Source organism: Aulonocara sp. 'chitande type north' Nkhata Bay, linkage group LG23, assembly GCF_057382095.1.
Source record: "Aulonocara sp. 'chitande type north' Nkhata Bay isolate Kocher_YH1m ecotype deep benthic linkage group LG23, A_spYH_male_GT1.1, whole genome shotgun sequence".
In the NCBI taxonomy this organism is placed as follows: domain Eukaryota; kingdom Metazoa; phylum Chordata; class Actinopteri; order Cichliformes; family Cichlidae; genus Aulonocara; species Aulonocara sp. 'chitande type north' Nkhata Bay.
In genome coordinates, this window is record NC_141365.1 from 42,290,136 (window position 1) to 42,306,018 (window position 15,883).

The window sequence follows — 15,883 nt, forward strand, 5'->3', positions numbered from 1 at the left end:
AATGACTTTTATTGTCAGATTTCTTGATTTTATCCTTTTTAAATTCCATGTCCTTTTTCCATTTTACATTGAGCTCTAGCAACTTATAATTGCCTTTCTTTTAATTACCCCAAAAGGATTTTAGACTATAAAATATGTATTTTCTTGTCATATAGTTTCATTAATTCTACTTAAGTGCAAAAACTGCCATTTTACTAACCTGTCTGGTTATGCAGACCGGGGTAAAAGCATTGGTCCCACATGTGAAGAGCGTCCTTCCGCTTATCAGCAAAACCCGTACATAGTTTTGGCATTCACCCTGCAGACAAATACGCCAGAACTCAGTTTTACTGTTTCATGACATGTCATCAAAATGTCCAATATAATATAATCATATAATAACATAATCCAGTCTAACGTAATATGTTTCTGAATACACAGACAAATATCTGTATTTCAGTCACAGCACAATACCTCAGATTTGCCTTTGCTCTGACATGAGCGCTTTGTGTCTTCATCGGATGCCCATTCTGTTGCCTGAGGAGAAATGTTCAATTGTAGAATGTTTTTTTTTTATATTGGACCTTTTATATTTAATAAGAGATACTGTTAAAATGTTTAAAAATAAAATGTCTTTGACAGTAGTTCATTTTTGTGTAGTCTTAACCTTACCTGTATGAGGGAGGTATTATTCAAACTCAGTCTGAAGAGGAAATTTCTGTAAAAGATATTTTATTTTAGAGCTAAAACAACAGACTTCTCACAGTAGCAGTGTACAGCATATAAATGTTATCCTCTAGTATCTCCCAACTTCTGTCCAGACACAGTTTGATCAAAACACATTTGTGCCGCCTGGGCAAAATATCTGTATAGCTTGTGTTGCTGGATTTTTTCTTCTTCCTTTTGGGTCTTTTTACTCCATTTAAGAGCTGTCTTTACCCTTTAGTGCTGTCTTTGGGCTTTCGGGACTTTGTGTTTTAATTTAAAAAAATAAATGTTGTGTGTATTTCCCGTGTTTATGTCCAGAAATATCATCATGTAAGAATTGGGGGCTTGTCCAGGATATGAACGCTGGCACGCTTCTATGATGACACATCATGTATCCACTTTACACCACTGTATGCTAGTAACATGCTGTATGATTACTGTTTGAGTAATGCATGCTATTTGGTACCTTGCTCCTACAACAAGCTGGTTTCGTCTCAGGTCCAAAGCAAGTTGGGAGAAGTCCTTTGCACCTGGATGTGAGAACTCAGACACCCAAGACCTCAGTGCTGGATGCACAAATAATCAAATGATAAGGAGTGAGGGGAAAAAAATAAGAAGAAAGAGTATAAAAGTAAGTGAAAGGAAAATCAGGAGATGATAACATGAAATATGAGAGACAAGAGAAGAAGATGAAAAAGATCCATTATCCAGTGTTTGCCTTTTGCCAACTTTACAACTCATCTTTAATCGTAGGGCCTAAGACCAGAAAGGAGGCTTTTAAACAGACTGAAAGTACTGATTTATTTTCCAAAATTATAGGGTAGGAAATAAAGATCTGGAAGTCTCCCAATTTTCATATTATATTACTTGTTCTAATTAATTAGCAATCTCTTGAAATAATTTATCTTGAATTCAACAACATAAATTTACCATTACATAAGACTGTTCAATGTCAAAGTAATAAGATAAGTAAGGTATATCTGTCAGGTCTTTACTTTTTTCTCTCAACTTGTGCAGTTGTCTCAGATTTTTTTAAGGACACATTGCATACCATACTGAGATATTACAGACCTTTACATTGTAGCTCTTTGGGACACACCTACAATTTTATGTCTTTCTATTAAACAAATGGGAACAAATTATTTGTTTTGTAACGGGTTGCTAGTCGCAAAGTGCCTAAAGATACACAAAGAACCAATTAAAATTTTGATCTTTCCTAAGTTGTCCATTGTGTGTAGACCCAACACTGGTTCATCGCTTGAGTAAGGTGCCTTTTTTGCCAGGTCAAGTACAAGGACTGGGCTAAAAACATGTGAAAAAGACAACATCCAATCCTGAAGAAACATTGCTCAAAACCAATTTAAAAGATAAGTATGTCTGCCTCCCTTTAAGCAAAATATAAAGAAATGAGGGGTGGCTTAAGACTTTTCCATCTTATCAAGAACTTTGTTTTGAAAGTTCTTTATAACTTTAGTCTATCATGGTTGATATTACATGCCCTTAATTGAAAACCACCACCTGAGCAGTATGACAGCCAATCAGAACTGAACGGTAAATAAAGTTGCTTTAGCTGTTTTACATGAGCTTCGGGGAGGGCGAACAAACCACATACAAATGAATGCTTCCCGCAATGTTTCAGAGCAAATTACTGCTGCCTCTCAGGACTAAATGCCTGTTCCTCTCATTTGATAGCCAGCTTGTGGGAAAAAAAATGTATCAACAACAAAAGCAGCACGGTTTGCCAGGCAAACACTTTGAGCTGAATGTAAACTGACATCCAGTCAAAATAATGACATCAAAGGCCCTTTCACAGTCATTAGACAGCTGAAGAAGAGCATTTAATGAGGCCATGCTGCAGACACAACATCAACACCTTTATTAATTTCACATAAATCTTTACATTCAATTTTTTTGCAGAAATTGCCAAGCACAGTTTCAACTTTCAACGTGTCTTTTGTAAGCCTCGATGCATGAGATAAACACAATTCCAACAAATCCTTATGAATGCAAATTAATTCCAACTAAGAGTTCATAGTGCTGCCAGATTTCACAACCTTATATTAAAGTCACGCTTCACACTTTGTATTGGTTAATCTCAATTAATGTCACATAAAACAACAAATTGAAAGGTTATGAGCACCAGCGTGTCAAGATGCTTATTAGAAACTGAACTATCATTCTTGTCTGGTCTCAGTTCTGCTTTGAATAGCTCTGAAAGAGGGCAACAAAACAACATGAATACAAACCATCACTTGAACAGCAGTGATTTTCAGAGAGCTATTGAATCCAAATTGCTTTTGTGCACTTCCCTGTGTACATAATGAGCTGCTGCAAAGCGGACAAGGGCAGGCAGTCTAAGTCTCTCATTCAAAATACCAATCTGACAGCTGACAAGGAGAAGCGACTTGTTTCTTGGACTTTCTCTTTTAAGAAGAAATTAGTTAACTACAGGGAATCAGAAATCGACACTCATTCTTGCAACAAAAGAGCCAATTAACTAAGAGCGTCTAGTTTCATTTCAGATTGCAGAACTGTCTACACTTTGCATTATGTAAGTTGCCGTCTGCTGCTTGTAAACTTCTTTGCATTTTAGCAATTTTATTTAACAAAATGAGCACAGGAAAGAAAATAAGATTACAGCAATGATCATTGTTATTACTGGACCTGGATCCTATATTAGGGATACCTTGCTGATGTCAGGTCAGACCTGCTCTTGGCACCAGAAGAACTTGAATTCTTAATGGCATAAATTGAACAAGATGCTGGAAACGTTCCTCGCAGATTTTGGATGTGATAGAGTCACGCAGTTGCTAGATTTGAAGTCAGTGTCAGATGATATGAGCTTTATCCTGCTGGGAGCAGCCATCAGACGATGGGTCTACTGTGGTTATACAAGGACAGACGTGGTGAGCAGCAAGACTCAGGTAGGCTGCGGAGTTTAAACAATCGACTGGTATTAAGTGTGCCACACCATTATACCACCACCAGTCTGACCCATTGTTAACTTTGGTGATAATTGTAACCTCAGTTTCCTGTTCTTAGCTGACTGCCCAGTGTGGTCTTCTGCTGCTGCAGCAGAGCTGAGTGCTTCCAAGGGTGCAAAGATGCTGTTCTGCATACCTATTTGGGAAAATCCAGCAGATCAGCAGTTTCTGAAATAATCATCTTTCTCAATCATCTTTCTTCCCAATTCAGATGCTTGGTTTCTTTGGTCCGTTTCTTCAGATTTACTGTGTATTTCCTGTGTATTCTGTGCTTCCTTGTCTGCTCTTGTGTCATTTCCTGCTTTATTTTATTGTTTGTTGTTTTCTTGTGTTCTATTTACCTCTTGTCTTTGTCTTTTTCCACCACTACAATGCCCTGATTGCTTCCAGCTGTTATCGTTTTACCTTGCTATACATGGTGGCTTTTTGTGTCTCCCTTTGTCAGTTGTTCCTTTTTGGTTTCTTTAATGATTTTTACAATTTCTATATCAGTTAAAACTCACCTTTTGCTTGTTATATCATCTTCATTCTGTGTCCTGTGTTTTTCTCTTCTTTTCAGACGGAAACATAACTTGTCCAGGATAAAAATAATTATTATTTATTATTGCTGTTCCTTGTCTATTTCCATTTCCAGTGGCATTTAACAAACATAATTTCTCAAAAGCTGTAGACTGTTGTGGGTTTTATGGTTGGTTACAATATGGCTGTGAGAGCAATAGAACAAGCCGTGCAACAGCGTTTAGACAGCAGTGATTAGAGCAACAAAAGTAGGTGAAATGACATTCTAAACGTTTAAAGCTTTTATGGATTTGGACAAGACTTTTGTGCAAGCACCCAGGTTGCTGTGCTGATAAATTGTCATGAGAGCATTTTTTGAATGCAAACTAATCAATCGCTGTTGCTGTGGTGGTTATAGCTGAATATACAAACCCAACGAAAATCAGTTTTTAAAGAGCGGCGAATGAAATGTTGAGAGATGGCATTGATTTAAAGTCGGTGGATAAGTGAAGATTGTTATACAATTATGCAATCGTTATTTAACTTTACAAAGGACCATAAAATGTTTGTGACCCAACCAAAGCTCCTTCACAAAGATACCATTTCAGCTTCAGGGACTCTTTATTGTTTGTGTAGCAGGGTCTGGCCAGAGAACCTCCTTGTGCTTCCAAGAAAAAATTATACAAAGTTAAAGTAAACATTACCAAGGGATCTTTAGATCCATATATGTACGTTCTTATTCAGTGAAGCACTGGAGTAAAGCACTGTTTAGCAGCCATGGTTTGACATGAGAGTATGATCAAAATGTAGGGTGATAAAATCAGAAGGGGCAGACATATACAGTTTTTTTATACTTTAATTTAAATCGAAAATGTATATCTTATGTAGCCTTTTGCATACAGTTGGTCCTCATACAACCCTTAATCCAAAGCCTTTACGTCACTTATTCAAGCAAAAGATGCATTTTGATTACCATTTTACAATAAGGCTACCACACTGCTCGCTCACAACAACCTGCTTAAAGAGCCTGAATTTGAGAACTGTAGACAGTCTAGGAAACGCATGCATGTCTACAAGTTTGCCTAATTGTCAACATCAGCATGACAACCCGATCGTTGTGTGACAAGGTTAAGATCTCTGATCTTGATGTTGGGTACGTGGACTAACCGGCTGCATGTGAAAATCATCACTTTGAAAGTGGGCTCAAAGAAACACGGCCTTTGTGTGCGTGACTCTTTTCAATTCGCCGACTTTCTCATATATTTGTGTGTGTACTCTTACATAAAAAAAACAACACAAATTATGTTGTTTGAAAACAGAAATTGTCTTGTGGAAAATAAATACGTTGTCCTCTTTTCACAATGGGTAAATGTGCAAGCAACACAGTCTCTTATTTCAGCTAAAAAAGTGTCTCCCTTCAGCATGAACTTTGGTGCTAGGTTGGAGCCTTTGTTCAGTTTGGCATGTGCACATAAGTTGCTACGATGGGGTGGGCCTAAACTAAAGTGATTAAAATGTACAAAGTTCCTGATTTTGCAAGCGTGCCTTCATTTTTGAGCCCTAACTTCATTCGTGGCCCTCCTCCCCACTCTATCAGTGGTGTGTTTCTTTGCTCACCTTGGTAGGAAACAACAGGATGTTCCTTTCTGCTGCAGTCGGCAGGCTTGATGTGAGGCTCCTCTGACAGACACATGGATAAACAGATGACCAGCACAAGGCCACAGGGGGAGAGGGCCCATACCCCCCACCCTGATGTTACCATAGTTACAACCACATCCAGTCTTCTATCAGGACCTCAGGAATCACCTGTCGGAGCAGAAGTGATATCTGTCAATCAACCAGACAGTAATGGCAGGGAGAGTAAACCAATCAGCCTTGTGACAAATAAATATCCTTATATTTTTTGGCATTTAGATAATCACTCTAGAAAACTCAATACATCAGTGCTGGACTCTAAAAATCCATATCCACTCAGTAATAGCTCACACTTGCACACACTCTCTTCTCTCCGTCCTCCTGCCCATTCATCTAAATTAATTTTGCCAGTCGACCGGCCCCGCTGTCCCTCCTCACTTTCAGTCTGTCTGCTTTTGGTGTCCATCGCCTCAGTGTCAGCAGGACTCGGTCATGGCTAATTCACCTCAAAAGGCCAGAGCCGCCAATCTTCACTAACGCCAGCTCTCAAACTTTGGGTGCCTCTTTCTGACTGAGGGGATCCATTCAGAGATGAGCCCCGGGCACAGAGCCAAACAGGAGGGTGTGCCACATGAAGGGTCGAATTCATTTTATATGAATCAGAATCTGCTCAAAGGTGATGATCTGATGGTGACTTTAGGCACAAAGATCAAAGGCTCTTTTATGTAGTTTACAAATTTCCATCCAGCTGCGTCAGACAAGTATCAGACTTTTGCTTTCTCACGTGCAGCACACAGAGGGAGGCAGCGTTCAAGATACTCTGTTTGGTAGAGTAAATGCAGCCACATACTAGCTGTAGCATACATACTGACGCTGGCAAGTTAGTTACAGGCTAACGTCTAATCCAAATGTGTTGGGTCTTTGTGTTTTCACGCACACTTCTGTGGGGCTACATTTTCTCATTTATTTAGAAATTCACAGACTGGAAACAGAGCAGGACAGGACAGAGTGACACCCACCAATAAAGGATGTTACTATCACTTTTCATTGGCTGCATGCATTCACCAAGATATTTAAAGTTTGCTAAATTAAAAAAAATGTGGATGCAAACAAGGATAAAGACCTTTAAATGTTTTTGCATGTGAAATGACTATGTATGAGCTCTGAAATGGAAAAAAATGTCTTTTGAATCATCTAATAAATTTCTGTTTTAAGCTCCACTCCTGTACTGGCCAGTGAACCATTCAGATGTGAGCAAGCGTTTAAGTAGCTGAAGACTAACTACAGGAGACACCTTCACCATGAGAGCACGTGAAATGCCTGAATCTAGCTACACTGTCGCCTGAGGGTTAGGCGGGACTAGAGCACAAATTTGACTCTGAAAATGTCTGAGCTGAGTGATAAATGAGTTTATGGAAAAGGCCATAATGTTCCAACTATGTATTGAAAACTTGAACATCCTCAACACTACAGGGCAGCATATTTATTGCCCATTCACAGCGGTGTCTTTTTCTTTAACCCTTAAACCAGTTTCAGTGCAGCTGCTACGCACTACAAAGAATGGAGGCAGTGAATGTCTGCCTGTCTACTGCTCACTGGGAGGACTGAATACGTGTGGAGGCAGAGGTTTTTCAGCCTGCTGGGTCTTACATTGCTGCTTAATGAAGCGACAGGAGCAGAGCCTCCACCGCTGGCCTCGCCTTTGTTACGGGGCCACGGTCCTCTCACCGCGCAAAGGCTGGCCAGTGAGAGGCCTAATGTTCTGGGATTTGTCTATTCAGCTCAACGAGGGGGAGCGACAGTGGACGTCAGTCAGATTCTTCGGGGGCAGTAGGAAATGTGTGGACGCAGGCTCTCCCTTGGTGATTAGCGTTAGTTAAAGACAAAGAGCGCATATTCATCATCCTCTGTCTACATGACAAAGTGTGCTAGGACCTCTTTATGGTTTGGTTAAGTTTAGTCAAGTAACACACAAACTCTTTAGACACACTGTGAGCCCAACTATCTGCACTGATGTTTTTCTTGAATGTTTTTAACTGTGCATTAACAAAAGCATTGTGCTCCCTTCTTTGCTTCTGAGAGAAGGTAGTCACCTCTAATATGACCATGAAAGTTCACTTGTCGCCAACGCTATTTCTAAGTACTGCCCCCCAAAGCTGTATGGCTGTGCCTTTATACTTGTCCTTTTCACACATCTTACCCTGTAACAGGGAAATTTGATAAGTTCTTTCCAGAAATACCCTGAAGGTTTTACAGTAAGCTGGTATCCACAACAAAACTTTTAGTACTGTGTAGAATATAAGCTTTACAGTATGATGCTGTCAGCTGGTTGACTTTCATTAGTCTTATTTGAGTATTGCAATCTCCAACATCATTGCTGTGTGTCCAACCGTCTTTGTGAACTATAACAACACATTGCTAATGAAACTTATATTCCTTGCACTGCCAGGTTACAGACTGTTGCTGCACCAACATTTTGACAGCTACAAAAGGTGGCCATACCAAATATTGACTGTACAGATTCCTTCTGTGTCTTATATACTGTAAATGTATACTGTAATATTTAGTAAATCAGGGCACCTCTTCCCCAATTTTCCTGAAAAATATAAAGGAATGAGTAGAAATGAGGGGTGGCTAAAGGCTTTTATTCAATACTGTATCTAAACAAACAAAAAATACTTTTTTTCCTGAAATGTTTCAACATAAGTCATATGAATTTAATATAATCTGAAAAAAAAGGTAGGGCAGATTGCTGCCCCTCCCTGAGCCTGGTTCTGCAGGAGGTTTCCTGTTTAAATGGTAGTTTTCCTTCCCACTGTCGCCAAGTGCTTGCTCATAGGGGGTGCTCTGACTGTTGGTGTTTTTTCTGTATTGTTTCAGGGTCTTTACCTTATAAATATAAAGCGCCTTAAGGAGACTGTTGTGATTTGGCAGTATATAAAAAACATTGGATTAGCTGAATTTAATTGAAATCTGAAGTAAGCAAATGACCGCATCAGTACAGAGGACATATGTTACACATAAAATAAGTAGATGGTCGTGTGATGCTTCTAAATGTGGCTTGAGTGATTCGATGTAATATTATGGACCCGACAGTGGCAGACGGACCTGAGCTACAGTCTTTGAATTTGTTATAGAAAGTTGGAAATAAATTGCTTCAAAAATAAAATCAGAGAGCTGTTTTCCCAGAGACGGAGCATGTCTGAACATTCATTCACTCGTGTAGCTGGCTGCGATAGAAAAACACCTTAAAGAAATAACAACTTGTGATGGGATTAGAAACACAGAGTCTGCAATTCATGTGACCGGTCCGTGTTTGGACTGTGTGGGGAAAAATAATCACCCGGGAACACAAAGTGAACATGTGACCACCACACTGGAGCAACACGGCCAAGATTTTAAGGCAGGGCCATGTCAGTAAATAAAGCTGAGGACTGGGCCGCCCTGTATCAACACAGCTAAGCATGACAGGTGTGTACTCAAACCCCTGCTGCCTGCCAATTTGTCTCTCCTACTTCACTGGTGCCTCTCCATGTGATTCCTCTGCAACAGCGAAAGCTGATTCAAACATCTTGCGGACAAAACTACACACTACAAATCTAAGATGCTTGTGCGTCTGCTGAAACATGAAGATAACTTCATGTTCCTGCAGCAACTCCAAAACCTCACACAAAGACATTAAACTGTAACCTCTACTCAAATTTTGCAGCAGTATTTAAGGCTGAATATTTTTTCTGTATGCTTTTCATTTTATTGGGATGCCTTTTAAACATAGATGTTTTGGTAGATTAGATTTGCTCTGGAATTGTTTCACAATTGCAAACTACTGTATTGATTGTTCTGCAGCTTGTTGAGGCAAGACTGAATGAAATTGCATCTGTTAAATATTTAAAGGAGATACACAGCAATGCAATTAAGCATTTACTGTGTTATCACGTGAGCATCTATATGGATCCAAACAAGCGGTTAAGGATTGTGCTCGTTACTAGCAAATGTGACTTTGAAAGTAACTTCTCCTGACCAAAGTAGTCACTACAAGTGGCCTCAGAGTCATTAGCAGCACTAGCCTGGGAGACGGGTCTGTTGTCCATCACGTCCTGCGATGTAAACCAACCCTGCAAACAGAATCAGCTCATGGCTACCTTCCACTTTCACATCTGTGCCCATATATAGACTCTTTATCTGCCATTGTAATTTACTTTGACATTTATTGCCGCACTTGAGTTGTAGAAGTTTCTTAAGCTAAAAAAAAAAAAAACAGCTTTACTTGGCAAAAAAGGTTAAACTAATTCCCCTTACACATTCACACCAAATGGCACTCAGAGTCAATACAGAGCTTAAATGTGCTTGAACTTTTCCTGCAGTACAGATAGTTTGATTCTTATATTAAAATCTATCATGATATATGCAGGCCACTTTAATCGGTATATCTTGGTTGGAGTCACACTCTTACCACTGTTGGTTCCAGAACAAACTTAATTCTTCACGGCACAGATTCAAGGTGCTGGAAACACTCCATATTAACACAGCAGCATCACACAGGTGCTGCTTATTTGTTGGCTGCACGTCCATGATGGGAATCCCCCATTCTACCACATCCAAAAGGTGCTCTACTGGATTGAGAGCTGGTGTGTGTCAGGAGTATGAAGGCCATTGATGTGCAGTGAACTCATTGTCATGTTCAACAGGTGATTTGAGCTTTTGAGGTGCTTCCAGCCATCAGAAGATGGGTACCCTGTGGTCATAAAGTGATGATCAGCAACAATACTCAAACAGGTTGTGGTGGATAAACAGTGCTCGGTTAGAGTGTGCCCATGCACCATTACAGCACTGATAGAAGGATGGATCCATGCTTTCGTTTGTTTGAGTCTACCGTCCAAATGTCAAAGCAGACCAAGCAACATTTTTCCAATCTTCTGTTGTCCAATTCTGGTGAGACCGTGCAAACTGTAGCCTCAGTTTCCTTTTCTTCTGCTGTAGTCTAGATGAGTACCGCAACATTAACAGACAGATACACAACAAAAATCAAATGTCTGGCACAGCAGAAGACCAAGAGCTTGTCCCTCAGAGCAAATCATCACACGTTTGGAAATACTTTGGATTTAGGGCAAGTGATGTTAACTAATAATAAGTTACAGCGTCTGCACGATAATTTATTACAACTGCTTGAAAACGCACCACAAACTGCAGGATTATTAACGCATGAAGGACAAGAGAAACAACGCAATATTTGCAAAAGTGAATCATCCGCCGTGCACTCAGGCGTCCATAAAAGCGAGCCTGTATGCGTGTCTGCATATCCGTCCAGCACACAAAGACCTATTGAAATCATCGAGGCAATCGCATGCTTTTTGGCCAAAGATATGTGTCCACTAAACATGGTGAGTAATGAAGGATCATCGTGGACAAAAGATGTTTTCCCCTCATGCAATTAATTTTCTAAATTGGCAAAACCGACATTGTACACAAACTATCATAATGGTTTGGAAAAAAAATGGAGTGGAAGACTTTATATTTTGCTTCTAGGATGCACTCAATCATCAGTGCAGGTCAAGTAAAAATGGGATTTTGTGAAGGTGTTTTAACTAACTGACTAACCAAGAAGTGCAGCACAATGTAAAAATGAAAGTAGTGCCTTGCTGATTTAATTTCATGTTAAGTTTTAGTAAAGTTAATTGTATTTACATAATTTTGGTATTGTACATCAGCAGGATCGTAGAGGAACATGAATGTGAAAGCAGTGTTTACATAACAGTACAATTAAAACATTTCTGTCATTAAAATGAAAGGATAAATAACTAAACTTAACTGTAATCTTAATATCAATCAGAATAATAGTGATAATCACAATCGCGCAGCTCTAGGTTATTTGAGTTACTGTTGCTTTCCTTTCAGGTTAAAGCAGTCTGGCTACTCTCCTCTGACCTCTGACATCAGCAAGGCATTTTCACCCAGAGACCTCCCACTCATACTCAGAATGACCATGCCATGTTCAGAGTGAAAAATGTTGGAAATAAATTCCTTCTAAATGTGAAGGAGGCTAAATTTCAGACTTTGACTATGCTTTTTTTTTAAGTTTTCCTACTGATAAAGACACCCCTCCCCCCAATTAAGTAAAGTAATTTAACATCAAAGTGTTGTGTTGACAGATTTCTTTCATTTACTGCAACAGGTACTTGTATAAATGCAACCTGTAAGCCATGAGAAGGGGGGGGATCAACAACTTTGCAGAAGTGACCCACACAGGGCATTATTACAAACCTTCAAAAAGAGGCTGTGTCATGTCTTCAGAAGCCAGACAGTTTGTTTTCTTTCGTTGTTGGTTGTTTGAACATGTAAAAATGATCCATCGACTCCTTAGAAAAGTCAGGAAAAGTATAAAAAAAAAAGCTTTTTCCCCCCTGTTCTCCTTCCCCTTACACGCTACAGCTACACAAGTAGAAGCCGCTGACGTTTCTCCCCTGGTTTAACATTTAAGTGGAAATGTGTGTAGTGACACACTGACAAGTGTTTGGACAGAGCAGCAGTGCCTCTGCAGCACTTTGTCACAGTTGTACAAACTTCACACAGCAGAGGCCTTTGTCAAATCCTCCATTTTTCTTTCTGGACTCTTTCCCTGCTGCTTTTTTTTTTCCTTCAAGTTTGTGAGATTTCTTGACAACAACTTTTTTTCTGTCTCTGAGTGTCAACTACTTCTGCTGATGCCAGAGTGATTCACAGTGATGTTCATGCAAAATTTAAGAAACATGGAACTTCCCCCCGCCTCTATTTGAGGAACCATGCAAGCTCACTTTGACTTTTTCCTCTTAGAAGAACTAAACAAGCGTATCCCAGAGAACTTAGGAGGACTCTGATAGAGGCCAAAGAGATGGCCCCTTTATGGAGTGTGGTCCGAGGGCTTGAGTTGACTCTAAGTAAAAAAACAAGGCATGGATGAACCTCTTTTGTGAGCCATGTGACCGGCAGGTTATTAAGCTTTAATACGTCAGCTCGGCAACTGTGAAGGGGCCGTTTCCTTTTCTGTCAGCATGAGTAACCTCTTCCCTCATTTCTTGCAAAACAGCTATTATAGGTAATTATCCATGTCGTGATCTGCCTACAAAAAGACGCACTACAGAAGACCTTGAAACTGCTTTTTAGCACTTCCGCCACACCAGCTACAAACCGAGCACCCGACAACACTGTGTTAAGACACACGCGTGTTAAGTGTGCTTCATTAAAATCCAGACATGTCCTCTTCACGGAGGAACTCTATGACAGCGAAATTAATAACGAGTAATTATTTCTTCATTCAGAAGCCCTATAATTTGTTCCTGCGTGGCATCAAAAATAAAAGGAGGGAGTCCAGCATCTGACCCTTGTATATCAGCCTCTTGTCTAAACTCTCTCCACCCGAGTTTTTGGACAGCGTCCAACTATCATGAAAAGACAGAGTGAACACCAACCCCCCACCCCACTACACCCCACTACAAAAAAAACTGGATTCCAAACTCCAAATTCCTCCTTGAGTAAAAAAAGGAAGAAAAGACAACATCAAAACAACACTGAATCAAATTGCTAAAATTCTCTTTCTGACCGCAGCTCCTGCTCGCCCTCACCTATAAGGAGCACTGATATTGATTACCAATGAAGTCAGTTGATGGAGATTTGTTAGCTGGAGCAAATGGACACTGAGAGGGCACCCAAAGTCCCTCCATCAAAATATTCAGAGAGGACCATTTCCGAGGCAGTGTTCTCAGCTCCTTCCTACCGGGGTGAATGGCCTCTCTGTGCAACCTGCCAACTATCTGCCAATGGCTGCTCTCTTTTACAAGTGAATAGACTGAGTTTAGCCACAGTTAAAAAGACACACTAACGTGCCATGGCTGCGCCACAATGGCCGCCCGGGTAATTTGCCAAACCTAATGATGCCGGTTTGGCCCGGGCGAGAGGAGGTAGAGTGCAGGAATCCTAAAGAGGCACACAGCTGCACTGATCCCTCTCTTCCTATCTCTCTCCTCGCTCCTCCCCGTCTCCCTCCGTCCTCTTATCATGATCTCCATTTCTTTCGCTTTGCTTTTTTGCCAGATGACACGACTGGGATGTATAACCAAACACGTACAGCTGCAATCACTCTCTGTCAATACCCGCTGCCCCACTTGAAGGGAGCCGCTCTGTCAGTAGACATGATTGAAGATTACTGGTTGGACAGCTCATTCCCTGTAACATGAATTTCAATGTGAAGCCAGGGTGATGGAAAAATCACAAAAAACAAACATCCAATGGCCTTAGCTACGCTTGAACGGTACCACAACAACAATTTATTTAACATTTTTATGCATCAAACTTTTAGTTTTATCCATTAAGCAGTTGTTGAAGAGTTGTGGTGTCACTGATCAAGATGTTTATATCAATAATTGGTTAATTTACAGCCTATAGCTACTTTAATGCCAACCCTAATGTCATCTGCTCTATCAACAGATGTATTTTTACTTACTTAGCTCTGAATGGCAAAAACGTTAGTAACAGTTCATGTAGTATGCATGACTGCTAATGATTATCTCAGAGTGGATGATGCAGAGACGGAGCTGCGCTCTAATGCTTGCATTGATCTAAAATTTTTAAAAGACAGTAGTTGTGTTTCACTTCAAGGCAAGACTGATAATCAATATTTAAGGAGCTGTGCAGAAGCTACAAACACTCTTGATATGGAGGAGATGGTTTACAAAGGTGCCAAACTGTGCCATGAGTGCTAACCACCGCACAACTGGGGTATTCAGCTGCATGTTAAGTTAATTTGTGATTCTAAATTACATCTAGGCTTGAATGTGGGCGTCTTTGTTAGGCCTGTGACAAAGTGGTGAGCTGGCCAGGGTGCACCCTGCCTCTTGCTCTGTGACCACTGGGACACCCTGAATTTGGAAGGCAGAAGATGGATGCATTCAACAAAAGTCCTCCCATAAAGAACAGAAATACATTAATTCACATGTTATAAGAGCGCAGACAACGCCGATGTGTTAAATTGTACACATCCTTTATGAGTGTTTTAACATTTGGTATTAAAGAGTCTTAGCGCTTGTTTACATTTGTATTGACCACTGTCCACTTTTGATCTGATCCGCCAAGATGAACTTTAAACTCAAGTGCTAACACGGTTTAGATTACAAAGTGCAGCTGCCAAAACAAATCATAGAGATCAATCCACACCTCTCTAATCTGTATTAAGAGTTCCTTCACATACTGAACAGTATGTGAAGGAACAAAGAGCAGTATTCAGGCATAGAAAAAATTCAGAAAGAATTTCAGAAAGAACATTTTTTGGTGAACTTCCAGCACTGAAAACCAATCTTGCCCAACAGGTCTACCAGGACTGAAGCAGACTGCTGGTCACAGAGCTATAGTTGTTGTTATTATACTATTTCTGGCCTGGTTGGAGGAGATTTGTACAGTACTGGTAGTAGTAGTAGGAATTGTAGACACCATGGCCATAAGTCTCCAAAAGTTGACTTACGTGAAAAGGGAAAGACCATCTCTGAATCGAGGACGGGCCTAAGGGTACATCTTTCGCCATCTTACAATGCTGTGATTGTAGCCATTCCCCAACTATCTGTGAATGGTGCTCATGGCCATTGATCAGTGGTCTTTGATCAGTGGTTGTTGATCAATGGTCATGACGATTTGCATAATCAAGATTAAGGAACTGACCTCCCAGGCCATTGTTCTTTCAGTGGGCTGATTTCAGTCATTATGCAAACGTACTGTTTATAAGATTGGGGAAACCTGCAGTCAGCTGAGACTGAAGAAGTCACCTGGATGAGTGACGAAAACGCTACGTCCGGATGAACAGAATCAACTTTTGGAGATTTACTTTCCTGGATGATTGAGAATGCATCAAGACATGGCCATAAGTGCAGTCAAAACAAACTACTGTCAGACTCTTCCAAGCAATGCCTAGTGATTTGACTGGTAGACGACAGATGGTGCACAACGATATGTTGGCAAACTAATAAAAATCCCAATCCACTCAAATTTTTCCCCAAAAAAATTCTTATTCATGCTGTCACGAAATACCAAAGGACAGCCAGCCTTTATGGTCAAAA

The 15,883-nt window shown here is 40.3% G+C and overlaps 1 protein-coding gene across 4 annotated transcripts in view; it reads right to left on the reverse strand.

Annotated features, from left to right (window-relative positions):
• The window catches only part of LOC147302492 (semaphorin-5B-like), a 46,969-nt gene that overhangs the window by 17,260 nt on the left and 13,826 nt on the right, over positions 1–15,883 (reverse strand). For all 4 annotated transcript variants that reach the window (XM_086282494.1, XM_086282491.1, XM_086282493.1 and 1 more), the window contains 5 exons: positions 5,787–5,975; positions 1,154–1,253; positions 652–697; positions 454–516; positions 200–298 (listed from right to left, as the gene is read on the reverse strand). In XM_086282494.1, coding sequence (XP_086138620.1) covers positions 200–298; positions 454–516; positions 652–697; positions 1,154–1,253; positions 5,787–5,931 — 453 coding nt within the window. In that variant the 5' untranslated portion in view covers positions 5,932–5,975. The remainder of the gene's footprint in view (positions 1–199; positions 299–453; positions 517–651; positions 698–1,153; positions 1,254–5,786; positions 5,976–15,883) is intronic.